The sequence below is a fragment of the Pygocentrus nattereri genome, chromosome 13 (assembly GCF_015220715.1).
Source record: "Pygocentrus nattereri isolate fPygNat1 chromosome 13, fPygNat1.pri, whole genome shotgun sequence".
In the NCBI taxonomy this organism is placed as follows: Eukaryota; Metazoa; Chordata; class Actinopteri; order Characiformes; family Serrasalmidae; genus Pygocentrus; species Pygocentrus nattereri.
The window spans coordinates 34,425,449-34,449,531 of NC_051223.1; the positions used below are offsets into that span (position 1 = coordinate 34,425,449).

The 24,083-nt window shown below is 41.4% G+C and overlaps 1 protein-coding gene across 3 annotated transcripts; it reads right to left on the reverse strand.

Annotated features, from left to right (window-relative positions):
- Positions 1–8,906: 8,906 nt before the first annotated feature.
- LOC108415544 lies at positions 8,907–12,835 on the reverse strand. Of its 3 annotated transcripts, none has more exons than XM_017688585.2 (9): positions 12,713–12,835; positions 11,971–12,068; positions 11,522–11,791; positions 11,385–11,408; positions 11,238–11,261; positions 11,091–11,114; positions 10,943–10,966; positions 10,448–10,471; positions 8,907–9,970 (listed from the first exon to the last, which is right to left on the reverse strand). In XM_017688585.2, the coding sequence occupies exons 2-9, from the start codon at positions 12,059–12,061 to the stop codon at positions 9,783–9,785; spliced, it is 669 nt and encodes a 222-aa protein (XP_017544074.1). In that variant the 5' UTR covers positions 12,062–12,068; positions 12,713–12,835; the 3' UTR covers positions 8,907–9,782. The 3 variants fall into 3 exon arrangements, with proteins under 3 accessions (XP_017544074.1, XP_037399952.1, XP_017544075.1); XM_037544055.1 differs by lacking the exon at positions 12,713–12,835 and adding an exon at positions 12,610–12,673; XM_017688586.2 differs by lacking the exon at positions 11,238–11,261.
- Between the last annotated feature and the right edge of the window lie 11,248 nt (positions 12,836–24,083).

Consider the following 24,083-nt stretch of genomic DNA (forward strand, 5'->3'; position numbering starts at 1 on the left):
GATCCTGGAGCAAGGTTAGTGACCACTGGTCTACACTGCACACACATGCATACACAGTTTCTAAGCTGCTTGTCCTTCTGGGTCCTGGGGGGAGCTGGAGCCTGTCGTGTCTCGACACTTGTTTGACCACCAAGACTAAGTACTATTTATGGTTTGTAAAATAAAACGAATTCAATTTGTTTGTTGAAAGAAAAAAGAATCGAACGAATTAAGAAATACGAGAAGACTCTTCAGAATTCAGAAGTGCAGGTCCTTGAGCATTTCTTGAGCATGGAGAACGTTTTCCAAAGGCTGTTGGATGACACTCCCGAATATACAGAGTTTGTACACATGTTTTGTACCCTTCGGTGAAGGTGGGGTGACATCGCCCCACCTCTTTTTTGTCATCTCCTGATCTCACAAAACCACCATTATATCCAAATTGACCTTCACATGTCTATCAAATATGCCCTGCGATGGACTGGCGACCTGTCCAGGGTGTATCCTGCCTTCCGCCTGAAGACTGCTGGGATGGGCTCCAGCACCCCCCCCACGATCCTGACGGAGAAGCGGCTTAGAAAATGGATGGATGGATGGATGTTGAAAGGACCGGCCGTTTTTGGTCCGTTCATGAAGAGGAACCAGAGAGTGGATCACCTGTCCTGTGGAAAGCCTCAGTTGCAGCGGGAGCGCTCGGTGCAGGAAGACAGAACGACTCTCTTAATCAATCAAAGAGTTTATTAAGTCTTCTGCACAAAGAAAGAAGGGCACTCCTTCTTTTATACAAACACGTCCTGCCCTGTTACGTACAAGCAAACAGGGTGGACCCAAATAAGTTGTCTAACAGTCATGAAATGCTAGGCTGACACTCACGGACCACCGGAACTGCCCAAAGGAGGGGGGCTTCTGCTCTGTGTACGATAATCTTACCTACGAAAGAGAACAAATGGTTCTGGACAGAATGTTGTCCCGATAAGAGGAGCAAGTTGTTTGTGCAAAACTGCCAAGGACAGTAGCTATGCTTGCTGCAAAGTCTGCTTAGAGCAGAGTTGGAGCAGAGTTAACCCTTTCATTCCCCTCTTTTATGCCTCACAAACTGGTGAGGCATAACAGGGCGAGTTACAGTGGTGCGTGAGAACACACATACATATGGTTGGTGCTGGAGATGAGAGGCTGGTATACGGGCCGCGGGGGTCACATCGCAGAGGCCAGCGCGTAGACCCTTTCCATGAGGCATCTGGAAAAACAAGGACCCAAACACAACAACAGCAAAACCATACAGATAATGGGGACAGCCATGGCAAAATAAGGAGTAAGTAGTTAATAAGGAGTTAGTAAGGAGTTAGTAAGGAGTTAGTAAGGACATATTTAAGAATGTACTGCAAACATGTAGCAAGATCTGTAGTGTTGCGAGTTTTAGAACAAAAATCCTGCGATAAAGAAAGAGAATAATTAATGTGAGGGTAATCATAATGAGTAACATTCAGACAGTCAGGAGACAGACAGATGTGTGCTACAGCCTGCAGAGTAGCAGAGAGATCCTGAGGGGCCGTGACCATGGAGTGCTTGTTCACACTGGAGGGCATCAGGTGACACACGTAGCAGAAGTCATTGGTGTACTGCTTGGCAGTCCAGTTAGCATACTGCCAGAAAACGTTATCCATGGGGGATCCGCCAGCACGTTCCACCAGGCACAAGATTAATATTAGCTGCAACTTCTGTAACACAGGACAGGTTAGAGATAGGAAACAAAAATATTTAGACGTCTAACATGTATATACATCACTGCGGGGCTGACTGACATCTGGAGGCATGAATCCACTGTGGAAAAAGATCGGTTAATACCCCCGTGCGTGTGACAGCGAGTACAGTAGTGGGTTCAGAGAAAGGGGAGTCTGAAAAACCCTTTCTCTCAAATTTCTTGACCAATACCTGATCGCCCGGCTTAAAAGCATGGGTTGAGACCTTGGGAGGGTCTGTGATAGTTTGATTGACCCTCTCCCAGTATTCATTCAGAACAGTTAACAACCCTGCGGTGTACTCGCTGCGACGCACATCCAAGTCCGCCGTTCCCCCCAGAGCCGTTTTCTGACGCCATGGGAGGGGGAACGGACGTCCCATGACAATTTCATACGGCGACAGACCACCCAGAGTGTCTGTGCGCGCCATCCGCAGTTTGGCCAAAACTACAGGTAAAACCTTCACCCAATTAGTAGTGTTCTGCGTCTGCATGGCCTTTCATAACCGCCCTTTTATAGTCCGATTAACCCTTTCGACCATACCCGAGGATTGAGGGTGATAGGGGATGTGGAAAGCCCAGTCTATGCTCAGGTGCTTCGCGAGCATCTGTGTGACTTTGGAGGTGACCGGTGTGCCTTTGTCGGAGTCTATTCCTAAGGGGACACCGTAACGCGGTATGATTTCTTGGCATAGTTTTGTCACAACTGTATTTGCATTTTCTTTATTCCATGGGAATGCCTCTGTCCAACCAAAAATTTATCTACTAAGACCAGTAAATATTTGTACGGCCCTACAGTCGTCATGTGTGTGAAATCGATTTGCCATTCTTGAAAAGGTGTTTCCGGTTTAGGAAGAACTTGGTGCGGTCCGGCCGGTTTTGGGTTATTCTGTGCACATGTAAGACAACGGTCTAATATGCGATCAACAGCAGAGTTCAAATTGTGAATGCAAAACAATTCGGACATGTCACGCTTTACCCCTCTTCGTTCCCGATGCGAAATACCATGAAAATCGGGAACGAGGAACAGAACACAATGTGCGGGCGTCGCGCAGCGGTTTGACGGCTGGATCGTAGCCCGATGACAGCCAATGCTTGATATCAGAGTCCGAGGCGGTGGCCTGAATACAGTCAAGATCAAGACCAGGAAGTAAGTCAACCGTGAGTGCAGCACAGGAGAAGGAAGCCGAATTCATAAAAGGGCAAGTGGGGCCATGAAGAGCTCCGCGTTTTGCGGCAGAGTCGGCGGTATTGTTACCAACAGAGTCAGGGTCGCTACTACGCTGGTGAGCGCGAACTTTAACAACGGCCAGTCGGGAGGGCAGGAAGCTAGCCCTGATCAGGTCCTCGATAAGCGACGCATGGGAAATGGGTTTGTTATCAGTAGTAACGAAACCGCGTTGATGCCAGATTCCCCCAAAATCATGAACTACGGCGAAAGCGTAACGGCTGTCCGTGTATATAGTGACATCTTGGTCTTGAGCCATCCGATGATGGCTCGGAACATGATCCATCAACATAAAATGCTAGGCCAGAAGGCAACGGGGTGGAAGACACGTCAGGGCGAATAGAAGTTTCACCGGCCAGACGGGTCTCGCAGTCATGCACGTCTAGAGTGGGACTGGAGGCGTCGTGTGGTAACAGAAGTAAATGCATTAAAGCGGAAGAGACAGTATCTAGTGAGGAGTGCGGACGCACAGTGAGGTTTTCGGTGTTCAACAAAATGTTTTCATAGCCTGCACGCCGCTGAGCAGACAAGTGCTGTGTAGAACAGTTATTTAGGAGCTGACAGACCTGATGAGAGGTGTGTAAGGTCAAGTCATGACCTAGGACGATTTTTTCAGCATCCTGTACCATTAGTGCGCACGCCGCGACCGCTCGGAGACAGGACGGAAGGCCTCGGGCCGTAACGTCCAATGTTTTAGAATAATATGCGCAAGGGCGCAAACCTCCCCCGTGGGGCTGAGCCAGAACCGCAGCAGCAGTGCCCCCCCGACTCCGACACCCACAGGTGAAATGGCAGAGCGTAGTTGGGCAGGCCCAAGGCTGGTGCAGACTGCAGTGAGGACAGTAGAGCAGAATATGCACAGTTCATGGCTGTAGTCCATGTGAGGCAATGAGTCATGGCCTGTTCGTGAGTGAAGGAGGCACGCAGTGTTTTGTCATGCGCGGAGCAGTCAGGAATCCACTGTCTGCAGTAATTGATGAGGCCGAGGAAAGACATCATAGCCTGCTTGGTGGCGGGCTTGGGAAGCTGCGTGATGCATGACACTCGGTCAGCGGAGAGGAGGCGTTGACCTTGAGATAATTCATGACCCAGATATTGGACCCGGGGTAGGCAGAACTGCAGTTTCTTTAGTGAAACCTTGAAGCCCAGGGTAGCCAAGCGCATGAGGACCAGTTTAGATGCCTCAGTGCACGTGGAGCTGTCAGGGGCCGAAATCAGAAGGTCATCTGCATACTGCAGGAGCACAGCACCCCCGGGGAGGGAAAGGTCAGAAATGAGGTCTCGGAGCGACGCGGCGAACGCCGCAGGCGAGTCGCAGAAACCTTGCGGCAAACGAGACCACGTGTATTGGCGTTGGCGATGAGTAAAACCGAAAAAATCGGCTGGGTGTCAGGTTCAACAGGAATGCTGAAAAAAGCAGAACTAACGTCTAAAACAGTAAAAAATGCGTGTTGACACGGAATGGAGGTCAATATCGAAAAGACATCAGGCACAATTGGGGCGATAGGCACGATGGCGTCATTAAGGCGTTGAAAATCTTGAGTGAATCGCCAAGAACCGTCCGGCTTGGGGACTGGGTTAATCGGTGTGTTATACGCACTTTGACATGGGACGACCACACCTAGAGAAAGAAGTTTCTGTAGAATAGAGTCTATACCACACAGTTTGTGCTCGGGCAAAGGGTATTGTTTAACAAAAACAGGAGTCGGGCTTTTTAGAGTAGCCTCATATGGTTTACAGTCAACCCTGCCAACATCATCCCTATGTGCAGCCCAAACAGTGTGTGGTATAGAACGCAGAGGCTCAGGAACCTCTGTGGCGTGTGAGACAGACAGCCGAGCAGACACAGGTGATTTAAAGGATTTATTGGCGATGTTGAGATCGCGATTGAAATCTCCCGTGGACACGGTCATGCGCGAACCAGAAAAGGACAGGGATAGACCAAGTTTACTCATTAAATCCCGCCCCATAAGGTTAAAGGGACAATCTGGCATGAACACGAAAGAATGAGTAAATCGCACTGCGTCGCATACAACCTGAAGTGGGGGCGTATACGGAGATGAGAAGGGCTGTCCTGTAATACCCACAGAGCTAGTGATTCTAGATGATAAAGGCCCCTCATAGCGAAGAGAGCGTGGCGCCGGTATCAATGAGAAAATTATAATCAACACCAGATACATTGAGAGACACAACAGGAAGGTCATGATTCAGATGGTTAGCAAGGGGAAGAGCACATTTTGGTAACAAAAAGTGCAGCTGTCCTGTTATTTATCTGTCTTTTCTTAAACCTAACTTGCCTGGCACTGCTGTGGATTGAAGTCCATATTTTAAAAAATACACAGTAGTGATCAGACAATGCAACATCCTTAATAGAGGCTGAAATGTTAAGACCCTTTGAGATAACCACATCCAAAGTGTGACCATGGCAATGTGTGCTTCCAGTCACATGCTGAGAAAGTTCAAAAGATTCAAGTACATCATAGAGTTCTTTGGCGTAATTATCCTTGTGATTATCAATATGAATGTTAAAATCACCAGCAATAACAAAATGATCAAATTCAGTAGAAATAAAAGATAACATATCTGTGAAGTCATCAATAAAATTAGCATTGTACCTTGGAGGTCTGTAGACAGTTACTAATAATATTCTTTGTGCCCCTTTTAAAATCGCATCTAAATATTCAAAAGATGTGAAATCACCAAGTGGTAACTGCTTGCATTGGAAAGTATCATTAAACAGCATTGCTACACTTCCGCCTTTCTTGCCGGTGCGTGAAAAATTTAAAAAGTTAAAGTTTGGTGGAGCCGTCTCAGTTACCACAATATCAGCACTATATGAGTTTAATGTCTCTGTTAAAAGCATGAAATCAAGCCTGTGAGTTGTAATTAAATCATTAATTATATAAGACTTATTTGTAAGAGATCTGATATTCAGTAGAACTAACTTAATAACCTGTGCACTTTGTTTCAAAGACTGTGAGTTACCTCCAACATACTGCAGGTTGGATGTATTCACAGTATCTGACCTAAACTCCTTGTTCTTTCTGCTTCTGATACGAACTGGAATGGGAAAGATAATTTGGACACAGGGTCCATGCTTGTTTTGAAAACATGTACCGCTGATATCATCACTGTAGCAGCACGGACCCAAAAGAGAGAATGCAGAAAGGCTGAGCGCAGATGGCGTAAAACCAAACTTCACACACATAAAGAGAGTTTCTTCAGTTCACCCCACACCTTTTTCACGTCATACCACGATTTATAGCTTTCATTCATGTAACATAGGTCTCATCCAGGATCCCCTATGCCCTCATTAATCATGCGATGTGCGGAACCCAAATAGCCCACATCGAAAGTGCCCTCCCTGGGGTATGCGGGTATTTGCGGATTACCTTCGGTCCAACCAGCTAGGTTGGACAAACCCAAATTACATCTACGCATCCATGCAGCCGGTGTCTCTTCCGGCTCTGGTTGGAACGACGTGCCCAGTATGGAAAAATACAGTGAGAGCTGTACTGAGAGTTTCCACTATAGGACGTTCCCTGTCTCCCACTAAGCGCTTAGGTTTAAATGTACCCTCTCTACTCTCACTCTCGTACTCCCGCCCACCCGACAGGGCTGGGTCGGTTCGCTCTGAACACCCAGGTGATCTCGACAACCAGGTAGAGGTCCAAAAACGATTAATTGGACTTACCTGGGTGAAGAGAACACGTCGGAGGTCACCATTTGAAAGGACCGGCCGTTTTTGGTCCGTTCATGAAGAGGAACCAGAGAGTGGATCACCTGTCCTGTGGAAAGCCTCAGTTGCAGCGGGAGCGCTCGGTGCAGGAAGACAGAACGACTCTCTTAATCAATCAAAGAGTTTATTAAGTCTTCTGCACAAAGAAAGAAGGGCACTCCTTCTTTTATACAAACACGTCCTGCCCTGTTACGTACAAGCAAACAGGGTGGACCCAAATAAGTTGTCTAACAGTCATGAAATGCTAGGCTGACACTCACGGACCACCGGAACTGCCCAAAGGAGGGGGGCTTCTGCTCTGTGTACGATAATCTTACCTACGAAAGAGAACAAATGGTTCTGGACAGAATGTTGTCCCGATAAGAGGAGCAAGTTGTTTGTGCAAAACTGCCAAGGACAGTAGCTATGCTTGCTGCAAAGTCTGCTTAGAGCAGAGTTGGAGCAGAGTTAACCCTTTCAGATGTCTATCAAATAGGGTCGTGTGTGAACCATTGTCTCCAAGTGTAGTTTGAAAAAACATTGTGCCAAACACATTCTGGCATAATTGCTGGCATTTCTCCATCGCGGTTTTTGGCCTTGAAAGGTTCACAAGTTCGCTCACTCCCTATAAAGTATCTGTCTTCTCTCTTACGCCCTACTGAGGAAGCTTGTAGCTACCACTACTTGCCTTGGACTAGCTGCCCACCCTACATTGAAGTTTTCATGGACTCCTAACTACTACTACTAGTATTTTTCCTTGCCACTGTCGCCCCGGCTTGCTCACCTGGGGTTTTTACATTTAATGTTAAAACTTTGTCTTTACTGGAATTCTGTGAAGCTGCTTTGTGACAACATCAGTTGTAAAAAGCACTACAAATAATTTTGATTTGATTTGATTAATAAGATACATCTGGTGGGGTTGATTATGGGTGGAGCTAAAGTCCTCAGAAGGGTAGATCCAGGAGCAGGGTTAGTGACCAGTGGTCTACACTGCACACACATGCATACACAGTTTGAAAGCTGCTTCTCCTTCTGGGTCATGGGGGGAGCTGGAGCCTATCCCAGTGCTCATTGGGTGGAAGGCAGGAAACACCCTGGACCAGTCCATCACAGGGTTCTACACTCGATTGCACTGAATAAAGACATCAGCTTTACCTTAATGTAGGTAGACAGTAGAAATGTGTTTTTCATGGTCAATTTATCACCAGTTAAAACTACTTTTTGGGCATGACATTCAATTTAAACAAAGTGTTTTACAAACAATTAAGTGTTATACATACAGATATACAGCCGCTCCAAACTTGCATATCGTTGCTGTCGGAAGAAAACCTTGTGTCTCCATTTTTGGCATTTTCAGTTTATGACAAAATTTGAAAGTATCTGTTACTCTTTACATTGTTTGTAAATTTTATGATGAATGGCCTAAAAGAAATTACCCAAAATGACATGGGAAAAATTTTGGTTCCATTGACTTACATTGAAAGTAAAGTATGTTTTTTCCTTCTCCTGTAAATTACTACTTTGGAAATACAAGGTTTTCTTCTGACAGCAGCGATATGTCATTAATGATGGCAATGGCAGATTTTTTTTCTGTAAATATGTCCAAAAAAATGAATGAGTGTAAACATGTCAAGGTCATGGTAAGGGCATGGATTACCAGGGGTTTATAGCAGCTTAGTCTAGCTTGGATTCTTGTTAGATGGGCTACAATGCAAGATGAGATGTCATCCAGATATGTCATAATACAAGTAGAAACTGTGTTTTTAACTTGAGTTTGGGAAAGAGAGGATGAGTTGAGTGTCATCAGTGCAGCTGGGGTAGAATACAGAGTGAAAAGAGAAGAGGACCAAGCACCAAGCCTTGTGGGACACCAGCGGATAGTCTGCCTAGTGTCATTCCTCTCAATGGATACGGCCAAATACCCCCAAAGTTACTGCTTCTTCCTCCTGATCCAGATCCTGCCCTTCATGACCTGGAAATTAACTGCCAAGCTGAAATCTTGCGGCGAAAGGACAAGAAAAGAGAGAAACTAGTTGTAAAGCATAGCAGCTGCTCTAAAGCTGTGCACAACGGAAATCATTGGTCATCTAGGTGATGTCATCTTGAAAGATAAAAGCAAACTTCCTCTATTTTCTCGTGCTAAGAGGAAGTGTCATTTCCACATTACTGACTTTCTGCTGATGGACCTTAATTTTTTTGCCAGTGTTCTGTAAATTTTCTCCTTGGCAATGAAGACACAAGCATTCAGTATTGAATTCTGTATTTATTTAGCTAATGCATAAATTTTGTGAACATCAGATTTGTGTCATATTCATTTCAGAAGAAAAAAAAAGAACAAATATTATTATTGTACTCCATAAAATATAGAGAGATGTAGATCTGAATAAAGCTGGACTGAGAAATATGTTTCCCTCACTCTGCTGAAAAAATAGCAAAAATATATATCTATTCTTTTAAACAGAAAAATTAAAGCCTTTCTTTCAAATTCCAGCCAAAACCACAATCATACATATAGCTTACAGTTGTTTATATATAGAAACGTTTATTAGTACTTTAAGCTTATATATCTGTGTTTATCTATAAACTCCATAATATCTGGACATCAAACATAAAATAGAATATGAAACAAAAAAAAGTGAAAGAAAAGCTTAATTCAATGATTTAGCGCCACTCTATAGTCTTTGTTTCCAATCATATGTTCCAATGCACAGTAGATTAATGATGTACCACAGTGAACAGTTTGCGTGGAGAATAAGTTTAGATGGTTCAGCATTTATAAGAACTTACAAGCAGGACAACATAACTCCAGTGGGCACAGTAGAGTAGCCTGATTAAAAACTGGCCCTTACTGAGCTCATTTATTCAATGACCACATTGTGTCAGTGATATAATGTTCTTTCACAGAAATCAGACATAAAAAGTGCAAGACAGAAAAATACATATTCACATTTGTTACATTACATATAAACATTTCACAAAAGTGACATCTGCACCAATGGAAACCTGCCAGTGGCATTTCTACCTAAAACTGTCCAACTTTTCAGTATGTCACATCTTTATTTTCTGTCCCTCTCTCATCAGCTGTGAAAAGAACACATTGGCACTACTGAGACAGCGAGTCACACCATTCCCTGCGATGTGCTTTGCTTCCTGAAGAGGTCAAAATTCAGTCTCTGAGAAATCGTTGTTCTATGGTTTCTGCAGAAAATCGCCAAATAAGTGAGGCCTAAGATGGTCAGGAGGGCCGCAAAAATTACAACCACTTGATGATTACGAGCACTTTTGTCGTCAGGCTGTTCTGTTTTTTCTGTAAAACAGAAGAAAAGAAAGAGGAAAAAGACAGCATTATTACATCACAGCTGTCTCTCCAACAGAACAGAAAATAATGGGCAGATCATTTATACTCGTGAAGATAAAGTTACAGTTACATTAACAGTGGCGAAAGAAAAGATTAACCCCTTAACTTCCCAGACTTATTACATCCAAAGACTTATTCTTCAGAAACTACATGGAAAGCAATATAAAGTAGTGGTTATTCTTTAGTCATAGAAGTGAGGAATGAAAGTCTGGATGGTCAGCAGGATATTTACAGCAAGTTCACAAATGTATTTATCTATTCAAACCCATCTATTCTTTATGTGGATTAATTACTAACTGTTATACATATGATGCTACATTTAAAGTGTTCTAATGAAATTCATTCCCTGGTCCATTTACTATGTTAAATGAGTTTTTTCTAATGTAAATAAACTCAGTAGAATATTAAAAGAAGAGAACAGTGTACCTTGTGGTGCCTTGGCGCCCGAACCTGTGAAAAGAGTCAGATAAATAAACTTAACATTGTGCACTACAGCTGTACTATTTCTCTCCTGCACATTCACACAGTCTGTTTAGTGACACACGGTTGGCCCATACAGAACAAAACTGTATGAACAAATACTTCATGACATCCAAAATGTATGTGCAATACATCAATATGTCTTAGCACTTAGAAAACCATGTACATATATTTCTTCAACTCCAAAATATATTCAATATGTGTGCCACATAGACACACATATTATATTCAATATTAAACAAACATTAAGCCTATTTAAGTGACAATGAAAAGTTATTTATGTTATCAGAGACATCACAGACATGTTTTTATGTTCCCTCCTTAAGAGTCCAGCATGTTTAAACAATCCTGATGAAATACACCCACTGGTCCAGTCACTGTTGACATATAAGTTTTTTTTTTTCTCATGTGAATGGAACAGAAGAGGAAGAGTTACTGTACCTTGGGGTGCAAGAGTGACATTCTCTGTGAAAGAAAGTCAGATTGAGATCAATTTAACAGAAAGCATTTAAAATTTAATGAATAAATAATTGATGAATTGATTTTTTTTTCTCATGTGAATGGAACAGAAGAGGAAGAGTTACTGTACCTGGTGCAGCAGGAATGACCTCCTCTGTGAAAAGAGTCAGATTGAGATCAATTTAACAGAAAGCATTTAAAATTTAATGAATAAATAATTGATGAATTGATTTTTTTTTCTCATGTGAATGGAACAGAAGAGGAAGAGTTACTGTACCTGGTGCTGCAGGAATGACCTCCTCTGTGAAAAGAGTCAGATTGAGATCAATTTAACAGAAAGCATTTAAAAATTCATGAATAAATAATTGATGAATTGATTTTTTTTTCTCATGTGAATGGAACAGAAGAGGAAGAGTTACTGTACCTGGTGCTGCAGGAATGACCTCCTCTGTGAAAAGAGTCAGATTGAGATCAATTTAACAGAAAGCATTTAAAATTTAATGAATAAATAACTGATGAATTTAACAGTGTGTAACTTCTCTACTGACAAAAGAAACATACCTGATAAGATCACACTGAAATGTCCTTCATTACATCCACTTGTCAGTTGTACCCAAAGTGTAAATGTCCCGCTGTCTGTCATGGATGGATTCTGAATTGTGTAATTCAATGTACATTTCCCTTTACAATCAGTGCCAGTGCCATTTTTCAGCTCAATTCCATTCTTTTTCCATTTGTATTGAGTACAGCTGCAGCTTTGATCACCTACAATATTGCAGGTCAGAGTTAATGGTTTCCCAACTGTTCCAGTTATCTTCTGACATTCGACATCTAGAAAAAAACAAAACAAAACATAAACAAACTATGAATATATTGTCATTTTATATATATAAAATAACATATTGTAATAATTCACTAAACACACACACACACACACACCCACCCACACACACAAACACACACACACACACACACACACACTTTAACATATATGTGATATGTGAACTGACTTCTGTCACTTTCACTGGAGCAGCCTGTGAGAAACAGGGCTTGGATCAGCACAAACTGAAGCAGACGCAGTCGGTCCACAGCCTCGGTCATTCTGGAGCTGCACGTAAACATGTAATTAGATTAAAGTCCAAATGTGAAATGAAAACACAAATAACCAGATGTACGAGGACAGAGCTTTAGAAAATAGTCTCAACTCAGTGGATTACATCACATCAAGCTGATCTGTCTTTATTGGTTTCTTTAAAGATGTTTGATCTACATGCGGACACACTTTCTAATTCTTATCAAAGTTCCTTGTAGCTTCCTCAGCTGAAGTTCATACTGATCACTTTCTTCACACCACGATATAATCTGAGCTTCTAAAGCATTTTTAAAACAAGTTTGTTTGTTTTTTTTTTTTTTTCAATAAGGACAACTGATGAGCACTTAGAGTAAACCAAACAATGTTTTAGGACAGTCTAAGTGGAGAAGAACTGACCAAGCCGGTTGCAAATGAATAAAATTCAGTGCAAAACATTATAAGGTTGTCTATCAGTGTCACTGCACTTATAAATAAAACAACAGCATATATTATTCCCCATTTTAGTTCTGAGATTCCTGTTTTTCCTTAAAGAAAAGATGACATGCCTGAAACGAACCTGGCACAGACATTCAGTAGAACGCTTGCTAGTAGTGCTGCTGCTGACTAACAGCCTGTTTGTGTGCTCTGCAGAGCGAGAGAGAAAGATAAAGAGTACTTACAGTGAACTGTGAACTCCACTGGTATCCTAAATTGAGTGAGGTGAAATTATCCTTGCAGCTCCTTTTGCCCTTTAGCCTGAAACTTTCACTTTCAGAATGAATGGGCTCTGCTGAGGTTTGATACTCTCTTTAGTGGCAGAAAGTGGAGGGAGGGAATAAAAGGACTTAATAAGACTCCTCCTACCCAGATGATTTTGTTTAGACTGTACTGCACTGAAAAACATGATACCAGATAACATTTTAATATATATGTAATGTCACTTGTAATGTACATGTATACCAAAAAGATGTATTTTATAATTATACTGGCACATATTTTGTAAAGTATATATAATTTCGTCTCCACACAGGACTGAAGGTGATTTGTCTCTTTACATTGATTTGTTCCTTTATTTTGTTCCTACAGATCATAAAGAGAGGCTGCCCTTTCACCATTTCACCATTTCTTTATAGAGTTTTTTATAATTCAGTGCTGATCAGACATAAACACTAGAAAAGAATGTGTGCAGTGAGATATTACAGCCACAGAAATGACATCATGCTCCATGTGTAGGCCTGAGCTCTCTCATGATGCCCCTGCTGGTTAACTGGTGGTGTTGCAACAGCTAATGTACTTTGTGAGTGTGATATAATGTTTGTACGTTTGTTGCCTGTATTTGCTTGAATTTTTGCTCAAACACACGACAGTCACATCTTTTTGAATCTCTACTTCATTTGTTTGCACAGTGTTGAACTGCAGAGATTACAGAGATCATACATGCTGCTAACAGTTTACATTCACAAAATCTGTGATGCCTTCACTACAAGTTGGTTGCATAAAACTGATGGTTCAGTTTGACTGATTATTGCTTTCTCCCTTGTACTACTAGCTTTTTTCTGTGCTTCTCCTCATTACTAGTCAGAAACAGATATGGAAAAGCTTAACCCTTGTGTGATGTTGTGGTGTGTGGAACCTGTTTTCATAAGAAAATGATGCGATTTATTATTATTTCAACCTCAGATTCTTTGACCTTCGCTCAATTTCTGGAATGATCTTCCAGAAAATGTTCGGGACTCAGACACAGTTGCAATCTTTAAAACTAGGCTGAAAACTCACTAGTTCAGTTTAGCTTTTGGTAGTTAATGTTCCCCCTTAGATAAAGGCGGCAGATTTAGGGGAATTATAGTAAACTGAGACACTGGTGCTGTCATGTCACTGCTTGCACGTGGTCACTCAGGTTTGTGGACGGTGGAGCGGAGGGATGCCAATTGTTTCAGGGTGCTCCCGTGTCTGCGTGTCCTTCTGGTTCTCTCCTTATAGTTAAGCTGTTGTTGTCAGATCTGCCGGAGTCGTTAGCCGCACTCTGGAAATGTTCACATTCTCTGTTTTACATACAGCCAAAGAGAACAAAACTAATTCCATCTCCCAACCTTTTTCCAAGTAAATGACTGCCCATGACTGCCCTGGGACAGGCCAGACATTGATGGATAACTGACTGTTGAGCTCTCCTGCTACCCACTTCAGACCAGCTGCCAATTTGAAAGCTGCTTCTCCTTCTGGGTCATGGGGGGAGCTGGAGCCTATCCCAGTGCTCATTTGGTGGAAGGCAGGAAACACCCTGGACCAGTCCATCACAGGGTTCTACACTCGATTGCACTAAATAAAGACATCAGCTTTACCTTAATGTAGGTAGACAGTAGAAATGTGTTTTTCATGGTCAATTTATCTGTCTGTGTCTGTCTGTCTGCCCTGCGATGGACTGGCGACCTGTCCAGGGTGTATCCTGCCTTCCGCCCGAAGACTGCTGGGATAGGCTCCAGCATCCCCCCTGACGGAGAAGCAGCTTAGAAAATGGATGGATGGATGGATGGATGGTCAATTTATCACCAGTTAAAACTACTTTTTGTGCATGACAATCAATTTAAACAAAGTGTTTTACAAACAATTACGTGTTATACATACAGATATACAGCGGCTCCAAACTTGCATATCGTTGCTGTTGGAAGAAAACCTTGTGTCTCCATTTTTGGCATTTTCAGTTTATGACATAATTTGAAAGTATCTGTTACTCTTTACATTGTTTGTAAATTTTATGATGAATGGCCTAAAAGAAATTACCCAAAATGACATGGGAAAAATTCTGGTTCCTTTGACTTACATTGAAAGTAAAGTAGGTTTTTTCCTTCTCCTGTAAATTACTACTTTGGAAATACAAGGTTTTCTTCTGACAGCAGCGATATGTCATTAATGATGGCAATGGCAGATTTTTTTTTCTGTAAATATGTCCAAAAAAATGAATGAGTGTAAACATGTCAAGGTCATGGTAAGGGCATGGATTTCCAGGGGTTTACAGCAGCTTAGTCTAGCTTGGATTCTTGTTAGATGGGCTACAATGCAAGATGAGATGTCAGCCAGATATGTCATAATACAAGTAGAAACTGTTTTTTTAACTTGAGTTTGGGAAAGAGAGGATGAGTTGAGTGTCATCAGTGCAGCTGGGGTAGAATACAGAGTGAAAAGAGAAGAGGACCAAGCACCAAGCCTTGTGGAACACCAGCGGATAGTCTGTCTAGTGTCATTAGTGTCAGTCTCCATGGATACGGCGAAATACCCCCAAAGTTACTGCTTCTTCCTCCTGATCCAGATCCTGCCCTTCATGACCTGGAAATTAACTGCCAAATCTTGGGGCAGTCGTGGGCTGGAGGTTAGGGATCCAGCCTTGTGACCTGAAGGTCGCTGGTTCGATCCCCAGAGCTGACAGCACATGTCCTTGAGCAAGACACCTAACCCCCAACTGCTCCCTGGGTGCTGCAGATTGGGCTGCCCACCACTCTGGGCAAGTGTGCTCACAACTGCCCCCTAGTGTGTGTGTGTGTGTGTGTGTGTGTGTGTGTGTGTGTGTGTGTGTGTGTGTGTGTGTGTGTGTGTGTGTGTGTGTGTGTGTGTGTGTGTGTGTGTGTGTGTGTGCGCGCACGCTCACTAGAGTGTATGTTTCACTTCACTGATGGGTTAAATGCGGAGATGAAATTTCCCCATTGTGGGACTAATAAGGGTCTCTTAGAAAGGACAAGAAAAGAGAGAAACTAGTTGTAAAGCATAGCAGCTTCTCTAAAGCTGTGCACAATGGTAATCATTGGTCATCTAGGTGATGTCAACTTGAAAGATAAAAGCAAACTTCCTCTATTTTCTCGTGCTAAGAGGAAGTGTCATTTCCACATTACTGACTTTCTGCTGATGGACCTTAATTTTCTTTGCCAGTGTTCTGTAAATTTTCTCCTTGGCAATGAAGACACAAGCATTCAGTATTGAATTCTGTATTTATTTAGCTAATGCACAAATTTTGTGAACATCAGATTTGTGTCATATTCATTTCAGAAGAAAAAACAAAGAACAAATATTATTATTGTACTCCATAAAATATACAGAGATGTTTACTGCAGATGCTTTAATTGAATAAGTCTCAATAAAGCTGGACTGAGAAATATGTTTCCCTCACTCTGCTGAAAAAATAGCAAAAATATATATCTATTCTTTTAAACAGAGTCCAAAACTCTGACAGAAACCAAGCAAAGCTTTCTGTTTCTTGCTATCATCAGTGCTCATAAAGCCTTCACAAAAAAATGAAAGCCTTTCTTTCAAATTCTAGCCAAAACCACAATCATACATATAGCTTACAGTTGTTTATATATAGAAACGTTTATTAGTACTTTAAGCTTATATATCTGTGTTTATCTATAAACTCCATAATATCTGGACATCAAACATAAAATAGAAAATGAAACAAAAAAAGTGAAAGAAAAGCTTAATTCAATGATTTAGCGCCACTCTATAGTCTTTGTTTCCAATCATATGTTCCAATGCACAGTAGATTAATGATGTACCACAGTGAACAGTTTGCGTGGAGAATAAGTTTAGATGGTTCAGCATTTATAAGACCTTACAAGCAGGACAACATAACTCCAGTGGGCACAGTAGAGTAGCCTGATTAAAAACTGGCCCTTACTGAGCTCATTTATTCAATGACCACATTGTGTCAGTGATATAATGTTCTTTCACAGAAATCAGACATAAAAAGTGCAAGACAGAAAAATACATATTCACATTTGTTACATTACATATAAACATTTCACAAAAGTGACATCTGCATCACTGGAAACCTGCCACTGGCATTTCTACCTAAAACTGTCCAACTTTTCAGTATGTCACATCTTTATTTTCTGTCCCTCTCTCATCAGCTGTGAAAAGAACACATTGGCACTACTGAGACAGCGAGTCACACCATTCCCTGCGATGTGCTTTGCTTCCTGAAGAGGTCAAAATTCAGTCTCTGAGAAATCGTTGTTTTATGGTTTCTGCAGAAAATCGCCAAACCAGTGAGGCCTAAGATGGTCAGGAGGGCCGCAAAAATTACAACCACTTGATGATTACGAGCACCGTTGCCGCCAAGCTGTTCTGTTTTTTCTGTAAAACAGAAGAAAAGAAAGAGGAAAAAGACAGCATTATTACATCACAGCTGTCTCTCCAACAGAACAGAAAATAATGGGCAGATCATTTATACTCGTGAAGATAAAGTTACATTAACAGTGGCGAAAGCAAAGATTAACCCCTTAACATCCCAGACTTATTACATCCAAAGGCTTATTCTTCAGAAACTACATGGAAAGCAATATAAAGTAGTGGTTATTCTTTAGTCATAGAAGTGAGGAATGAAAGTCTGGATGGTCAGCAGGATATTTACAGCAAGTTTAGTTTACAAATGTATTTATCTATTCAAACCTATCTATTCTTTGTGTGGATTAATTACTAACTGTTATACATGTGATGCTACATTTAAAGTGTTCTAATGAAATTCATTTCCTGGTCCATTTACTATGTTAAATGAGTTTTTTCTAATGTAAATAAACTCAGTAGAATATTAAAAGAAGAGAACAGTGTACCTGATGATGCAGTAGCGACCAAACCTGTGAAAAGAGTCAGATAAATAAACTTAACATTGTGCACTACAGCTGTACTATTTCTCTCCTGCACATTCACACAGTCTGTTTAGTGACACACGGTTGGCCCATACAGAACAAAACTGTATGAACAAATACTTCATGACATCCAAAATGTATGTGCAATACATCAATATTCCTGATGTCTTAGCACTTAGAAAACCATGTACATATATTTCTTCAACTCCAAAATACATTCAATACGTGTGCCACATAGACACACATATTATATTCAATATTAAACAGACATTAAGCCTATTTAAGTGACAATGAAAAGTTATTTATGTTATCATTTATGTTATCAACACAGACATGTTTTTATGTTCCCTCCTTAAGAGTCCAGCATGTTTAAACAATCCTGATGAAATACACCCACTGGTCCAGTCACTGTTGACATATAAGATTATTTTTTTCTCATGTGAATGGAACAGAAGAGGAAGAGTTACTGTACCTGGTGGTGCAAGAGTGACATTCTCTGTGAAAGAAAGTCAGATTGAGATCAATTTAACAGAAAGCATTTAAAATTTAATGAATAAATAATTGATGAATTTAACAGTTTGTAACTTCTCTACTGACAAAAGAAACATACCTGATAAGATCACACTGAAATGTCCTTTAATAGATGCAGTTTTCAGTTGTACCCAAAGTGTAAATGTCCCGTTGTGTTTCATGGATGGATTCTGAATTGTGTAATTCACTGTGGGATTCCTGTCACAATCAGTGTCGTTTTTCAGCGCAATTCCATTCTTTATCCATTTGTATTGAGTACAGCTGCAGCTTGGATCACCTACAATATTGCAGGTCAGAGTTAATGGTTTCCCAACTGTTCCAGTTATGTTCTGACATCTGACAAAGTAATCTAGAAAAAAACAAAACAAAACATAAACAAACAAGGAATACATTGTCGTTAAATACATTGTAATAGTTCAATAAGCACACACACACACACACACACACACACACTTTAACATATATGTGATATGTGAACTGACTTTTGTCACATTCACTGGAGCAGCCTGTGAGAAACAGGGCTTGGATCAGCACAAACTGAAGCAGACGCAGTCGGTCCACAGCCTCGGTCATTCTGGAGCTGCATGTAAACATGTAATTAGATTAAAGTCCAAATGTGAAATGAAAACTACAAATAACCAGATTTACGAGGACAGAGCTTTAGAAAATAATCTCAACTCAGTGGATTACATCACATCAAGCTGATCTGTCTTTATTGGTTTCTTTAAAGATGTTTGATCTACATGCGGACACACTTTCTAATTCTTATCAAAGTTCCTTGTAGCTTCCTCAGCTGAAGTTCATACTGATCACTTTCTTCACACCACGATATAATCTGAGCTTCTAAAGCATTTTTAAAACAAGTCTGTTTGCTTGTTTGTTTGTTTTTTTTTTAATAAGGACAACTGATGAGCACTTAGAGTAAACCAAACATTTTAATTCTACTTTAACTGTAACTGCACATTGACTCATGATGATAAACATTTAAGCCGTGTGCCTGAACTAAAGACAGTGTCACAGTGCTTTGCTTACAAAGACTGTTTTAGGACAGTCTAAGTGGAGAAGAACTGACCAAGCCTGTTGCAAAGGATTAAAATTCAGTGCAAAACATTATAAGGTTGTCCATCAGTGTCACTGCACTCATAAATAAAACAACAGGATATATTATTCCCCATTTTAGTTCTGAGATTCCTGTTTTTCCTTAAAGAAAAGATGACATGCCTGAAACGAACCTGGCACAGACATTCAGTAGAACACTTGCTAGTAGTGCTGCTGCTGACTCACAGCCTGTTTGTGTGCTCTGCAGAGCGAGAGAGAAAGATAAAGAGTACTTACAGTGAACTGTGAACTCCACTGGTATCCTAAATTGAGTGAGGTGAAATTATCCTTGCAGCTCCTTTTGCCCTTTAGCCTGAAACTTTCACTTTCAGAATGAATGGGCTCTGCTGAGCCCATAAAGTGGCATAAAGTGGAGGGAGGGAATAAAAGGACTTAATAAGACTCCTCCTACCAAGATGATTTTGTTTAGACTGTACTGCACTGAAAAACATGATACCAGATAACATTTTAATATATATGTAATGTCACTTGTAATGTACATGTATACCAAAAAGATGTATTTTATAATTATACTGACACATATTTTGTAAAGTATATATAAAACATTTCCTCTCCATACAGGACTGAAGGTGATTTGTCTCTTTACATTGATTTGATCCTTTATTTTGTTCCTACAGATCATAAAGAGAGGCTGCTCTTTCACCATTTCACCATTTCTTTATAGAGTTATTTATAATTCAGTGCTGATCAGACACAAACACTAGAAAAGAATGTGTGCAGTGAGATATTACAGCCACAGAAATGACATCATGCTCCATGTGTAGGCCTGAGCTCTCTCATGATGCCCCCTGCTGGTTAACTGGTGGTGTTGCAACAGCTAATGTACTTTGTGAGTGTGATATAATGTTTGTACGTTTGTTGCCTGTATTTGCTTGAATTTTTGCTCAAACACACATGACAGTCACATCTTTTTGAATCTCTACTTCATTTGTTTGCCCAGTGTTCAACTGCAGAGATTACAGAGATCATACATGCTGTTAACAGTTTACATTCACAAAATCTGTGATGCCTTCACTACAAGTTGGTTGCATAAAACTGATGGTTCAGTTTGACTGATTATTACTTTCTCCCTGGTACTACTGGCTTTTTTCTGTGCTTCTCCTCATTACTAGTCAGAAACAGATATGGAAAAGTTTAACCCTTGTGTGGTGTTGGGGTCTGTGGAACCTGTTTTCATAAGAAAATGATGCGATTTATTATTATTTCAACCTCAGATTCTTTGACCTTCGCTCAATTTCTGGAATGATCTTCCAGAAAATGTTCGGGACTCAGACACAGTTGCAATCTTTAAAACTAGGCTGAAAACTCACTAGTTCAGTTTAGCTTTTGGTAGTTAATGTTCCCCCTTAGATAAAGGCGGCAGATTTAGGGGAATTATAGTAAACTGAGACGCTGGTGCTGTCATGTCGCTGCTTGCACGTGGTCACTCAGGTTTGTGGACGGTGGAGCGGAGGGATGCCAATTGTTTCAGGGTGCTCCCGTGTCTGCGTGTCCTTCTGGTTCTCTCCTTATAGTTAAGCTGTTGTTGTCAGATCTGCCGGAGTCGTTAGCCGCACTCTGGAAATGTTCACATTCTCTGTTTTACATACAGCCAAAGAGAACAAAACTAATTCCATCTCCCAACCTTTTTCCAAGTAAATGACTGCCCATGACTGCCCTGGGACAGGCCAGACATTGATGGATAACTGACTGTTGAGCTCTCCTGCTACCCACTTCAGACCAGCTGCCAATTTGAAAGCTGCTTCTCCTTCTGGGTCATGGGGGGAGCTGGAGCCTATCCCAGTGCTCATTGGGTGGAAGGCAGGAAACACCCTGGACCAGTCCATCACAGGGTTCTACACTCGATTGCACTGAATAAAGACATCAGCTTTAACTTAATGTAGGTAGACAGTAGAAATGTGTTTTTCATGGTCAATTTATCACCAGTTAAAACTACTTTTTGGGCATGACATTCAATTTAAGCAAAATGTTTTACAAAAAATTAAGTGTTATACATACAGATATACAGCGGCTCCAAGCTTGCATATCCTTGCTGTCGGAAGAAAACCTTGTGTCTCCATTTTTGGCATTTTCAGTTTATGACATAATTTGAAAGTATCTGTTACTCTTTACATTGTTTGTAAATTTTATGATGAATGGCCTAAAAGAAATTACCCAAAATGACATGGGAAAAATTCTGGTTCCATTGACTTACATTGAAAGTAAAGTATGTTTTTTCCTTCTCCTGTAAATTACTACTTTGGAAATACAAGGTTTTCTTCTGACAGCAGCGATATGTCATTAATGATGGCAATGGCAGATTTTTTTTTCTGTAAATATGTCCAAAAAAATGAATGACTGTAAACATGTCAAGGTCATGGTAAGGGCATGGATTTCCAGGGGTTTACAGCAGCTTAGTCTAGCTTGGATTCTTTTTAGATGGGCTACAATGCAAGATGAGATGTCATCCAGATACGTCATAATACAAGTAGAAACTGTGTTTTTAACTTGAGTTTCGGAAAGAAATCTCTCTTAGTGCTACTTATCTCTCTTAGTGCTACTTGACCTTAGCGCGGCTTTTGATACAATAGACCACAATATTCTCCTAGAAAGGTTAGAAAACATGGTTGGAGTCACAGGGACGGCCCTATCATGGTTCAGATCTTACCTATCAGAATGTTATCAGTTTGTTAGGGTAAACAATTTATCTTCCACTTATTCAAAAGTGAGATTTGGAATTCCGCAGGGGTCTATATTAGGACCATTATTATTTACACTATACATGTTACCGTTAGGCACAGTTTTAAGTAACCGTGGCGTAAACTTTCATTGTTATGCAGACGATACTCAACTGTACATATCAGCCAAGCCTGATGACAAATACAGGTTAAAGAAACTAGAGGACTGTGTAAAAGACGTGAAAGGCTGGATGTCACGCAACTTCCTCCTATTAAACAGTAACAAAACAGAGGTTCTCCTTCTGGGTCCAAAATTAGCAAAAAGTAAAACACCAGATTTAATCTTAAATCTCGCCGACTTTCCAGCCACACCTGGATCAGCAGCAAAAATTCTTGGCGTTATAATAGATTCAGATTTATCATTCGATCAACACATAGGCGGCATCACTAGGACAGCTTTTCTACATGTTCGCAACATCGCCAAGATCAGAAATGCCCTGTCCCTGCGTGATGCAGAAACACTAGTACATGCCTTTATTACTTCTAGGCTAGACTACTGTAACGCACTACTGTCAGGATGCATGAGCAGGATTTTAAACAAACTCCAACTAGTCCAAAACGCCGCAGCCAGGGTCCTCACTAAAACTAGAAAATTTGAGCATATTAGTCCAGTGCTATCATCACTTCATTGGCTACCTATTAAATTCCGTATTGATTATAAAATCCTTTTATTGACTTATAAAGCCCTACATGGTCTTGCTCCTGAATACCTGCAAGACCTTATTTCTCATTATGAGCCATCACGACCACTCAGATCACAGAGTGCTGGCTTATTAATAGTCCTCAGAATTCAGAAGGTTTAAGCTGGGGGAAGAGCTTTTTCTTATAAAGCCCCCAAACTCTGGAATGATCTTCCAGAAACTGTTCGGGACTCAGACACAGTCTCAATCTTTAAGATTAGGCTGAAAACTCACTTGTTCAGTTTAGATTTTGGTAGCTAATGTCCCCCCTTAGATAAAGGCAGCAGATCCAGGGGTCCATGGACACAGGGAATTATAGTAAACTGAGACGCTGGTGCTGTCGTCCCGCTGCTCGCACGCGGTCACTCCAGTTTGTGAACGGTGGAGCGGAGGGATGCCGAACTGTTTCAGAGTGCTGCCGTGTCTGTGTGTCCTTCTGGTTCTCTCCTTTTAGTTAAGCTGTCATAGTCAGATCTGCCGGAGTCGTTAGCCACACTCTGTAAATGATTAAATTCCCTGTTTATGTACAAACGGATAGAAAAAAACTAATTCCATTTACCTGCTTTCTTTCCGAGTACACAATCACCCATATGTCCGGCTGGACACTGAAGGACGACTGACTGCTGAGCCCTCCTGCTACCCACTTCAGACCAGCTGCCCACGCCCCAGCTACCACCACCTACCTTGGATGAGCTGCCCACCCTACGCTGATGTTCTCATAGACTCCTAGTTATTCCTAATACCAATATTACTGCTGTTAATATTAGTAGTATAATCACTTGTAGGTAGTTTGACCAGAGGAGGATGGGTCCCCCCTGGTGAGCCTGGTTCCTCCCAAGGTTTCTTTCTCAGTTGTGAGGGAGTTTTTCCTTGCCACTGTTGCCCCTGGCTTGCCCAGCGGGTGGTTTCTGTACATTCTTACAGTTCTGTTGAAACTTTGTCTTTTCCGAAATCCTGTAAAGCTGCTTTGTGACAACATCCGTTGTAAAAAGCGCTACAAATAAACTTGATTTGATTTGATTTGATTTGAAAGAGAGGATGAGTTGAGTGTCATCAGTGCAGCTGGGGTAGAATACAAAGTGAAAATAGAAGAGGACCAAGCACCAAGCCTTGTGGGACACCAGCGGATAGTCTGCCTAGTGTCATTCCTCTCCATGGATACGGCCAAATACCCCCAAAGTTACTGCTTCTTCCTCCTGATCCAGATCCTGCCCTTCATGACTGCCAAGCTGCAATCTTGGGGCAGTCGTGGGCTGGAGGTTAGGGATCCAGCCTTGTGACCGGAAGGTCGCCGGTTCGATCCCCAGAGCCAACAGCACATGACTGAAGTGTCCTTGAGCAAGACACCTAACCCCCAACTGCTCCCTGGGC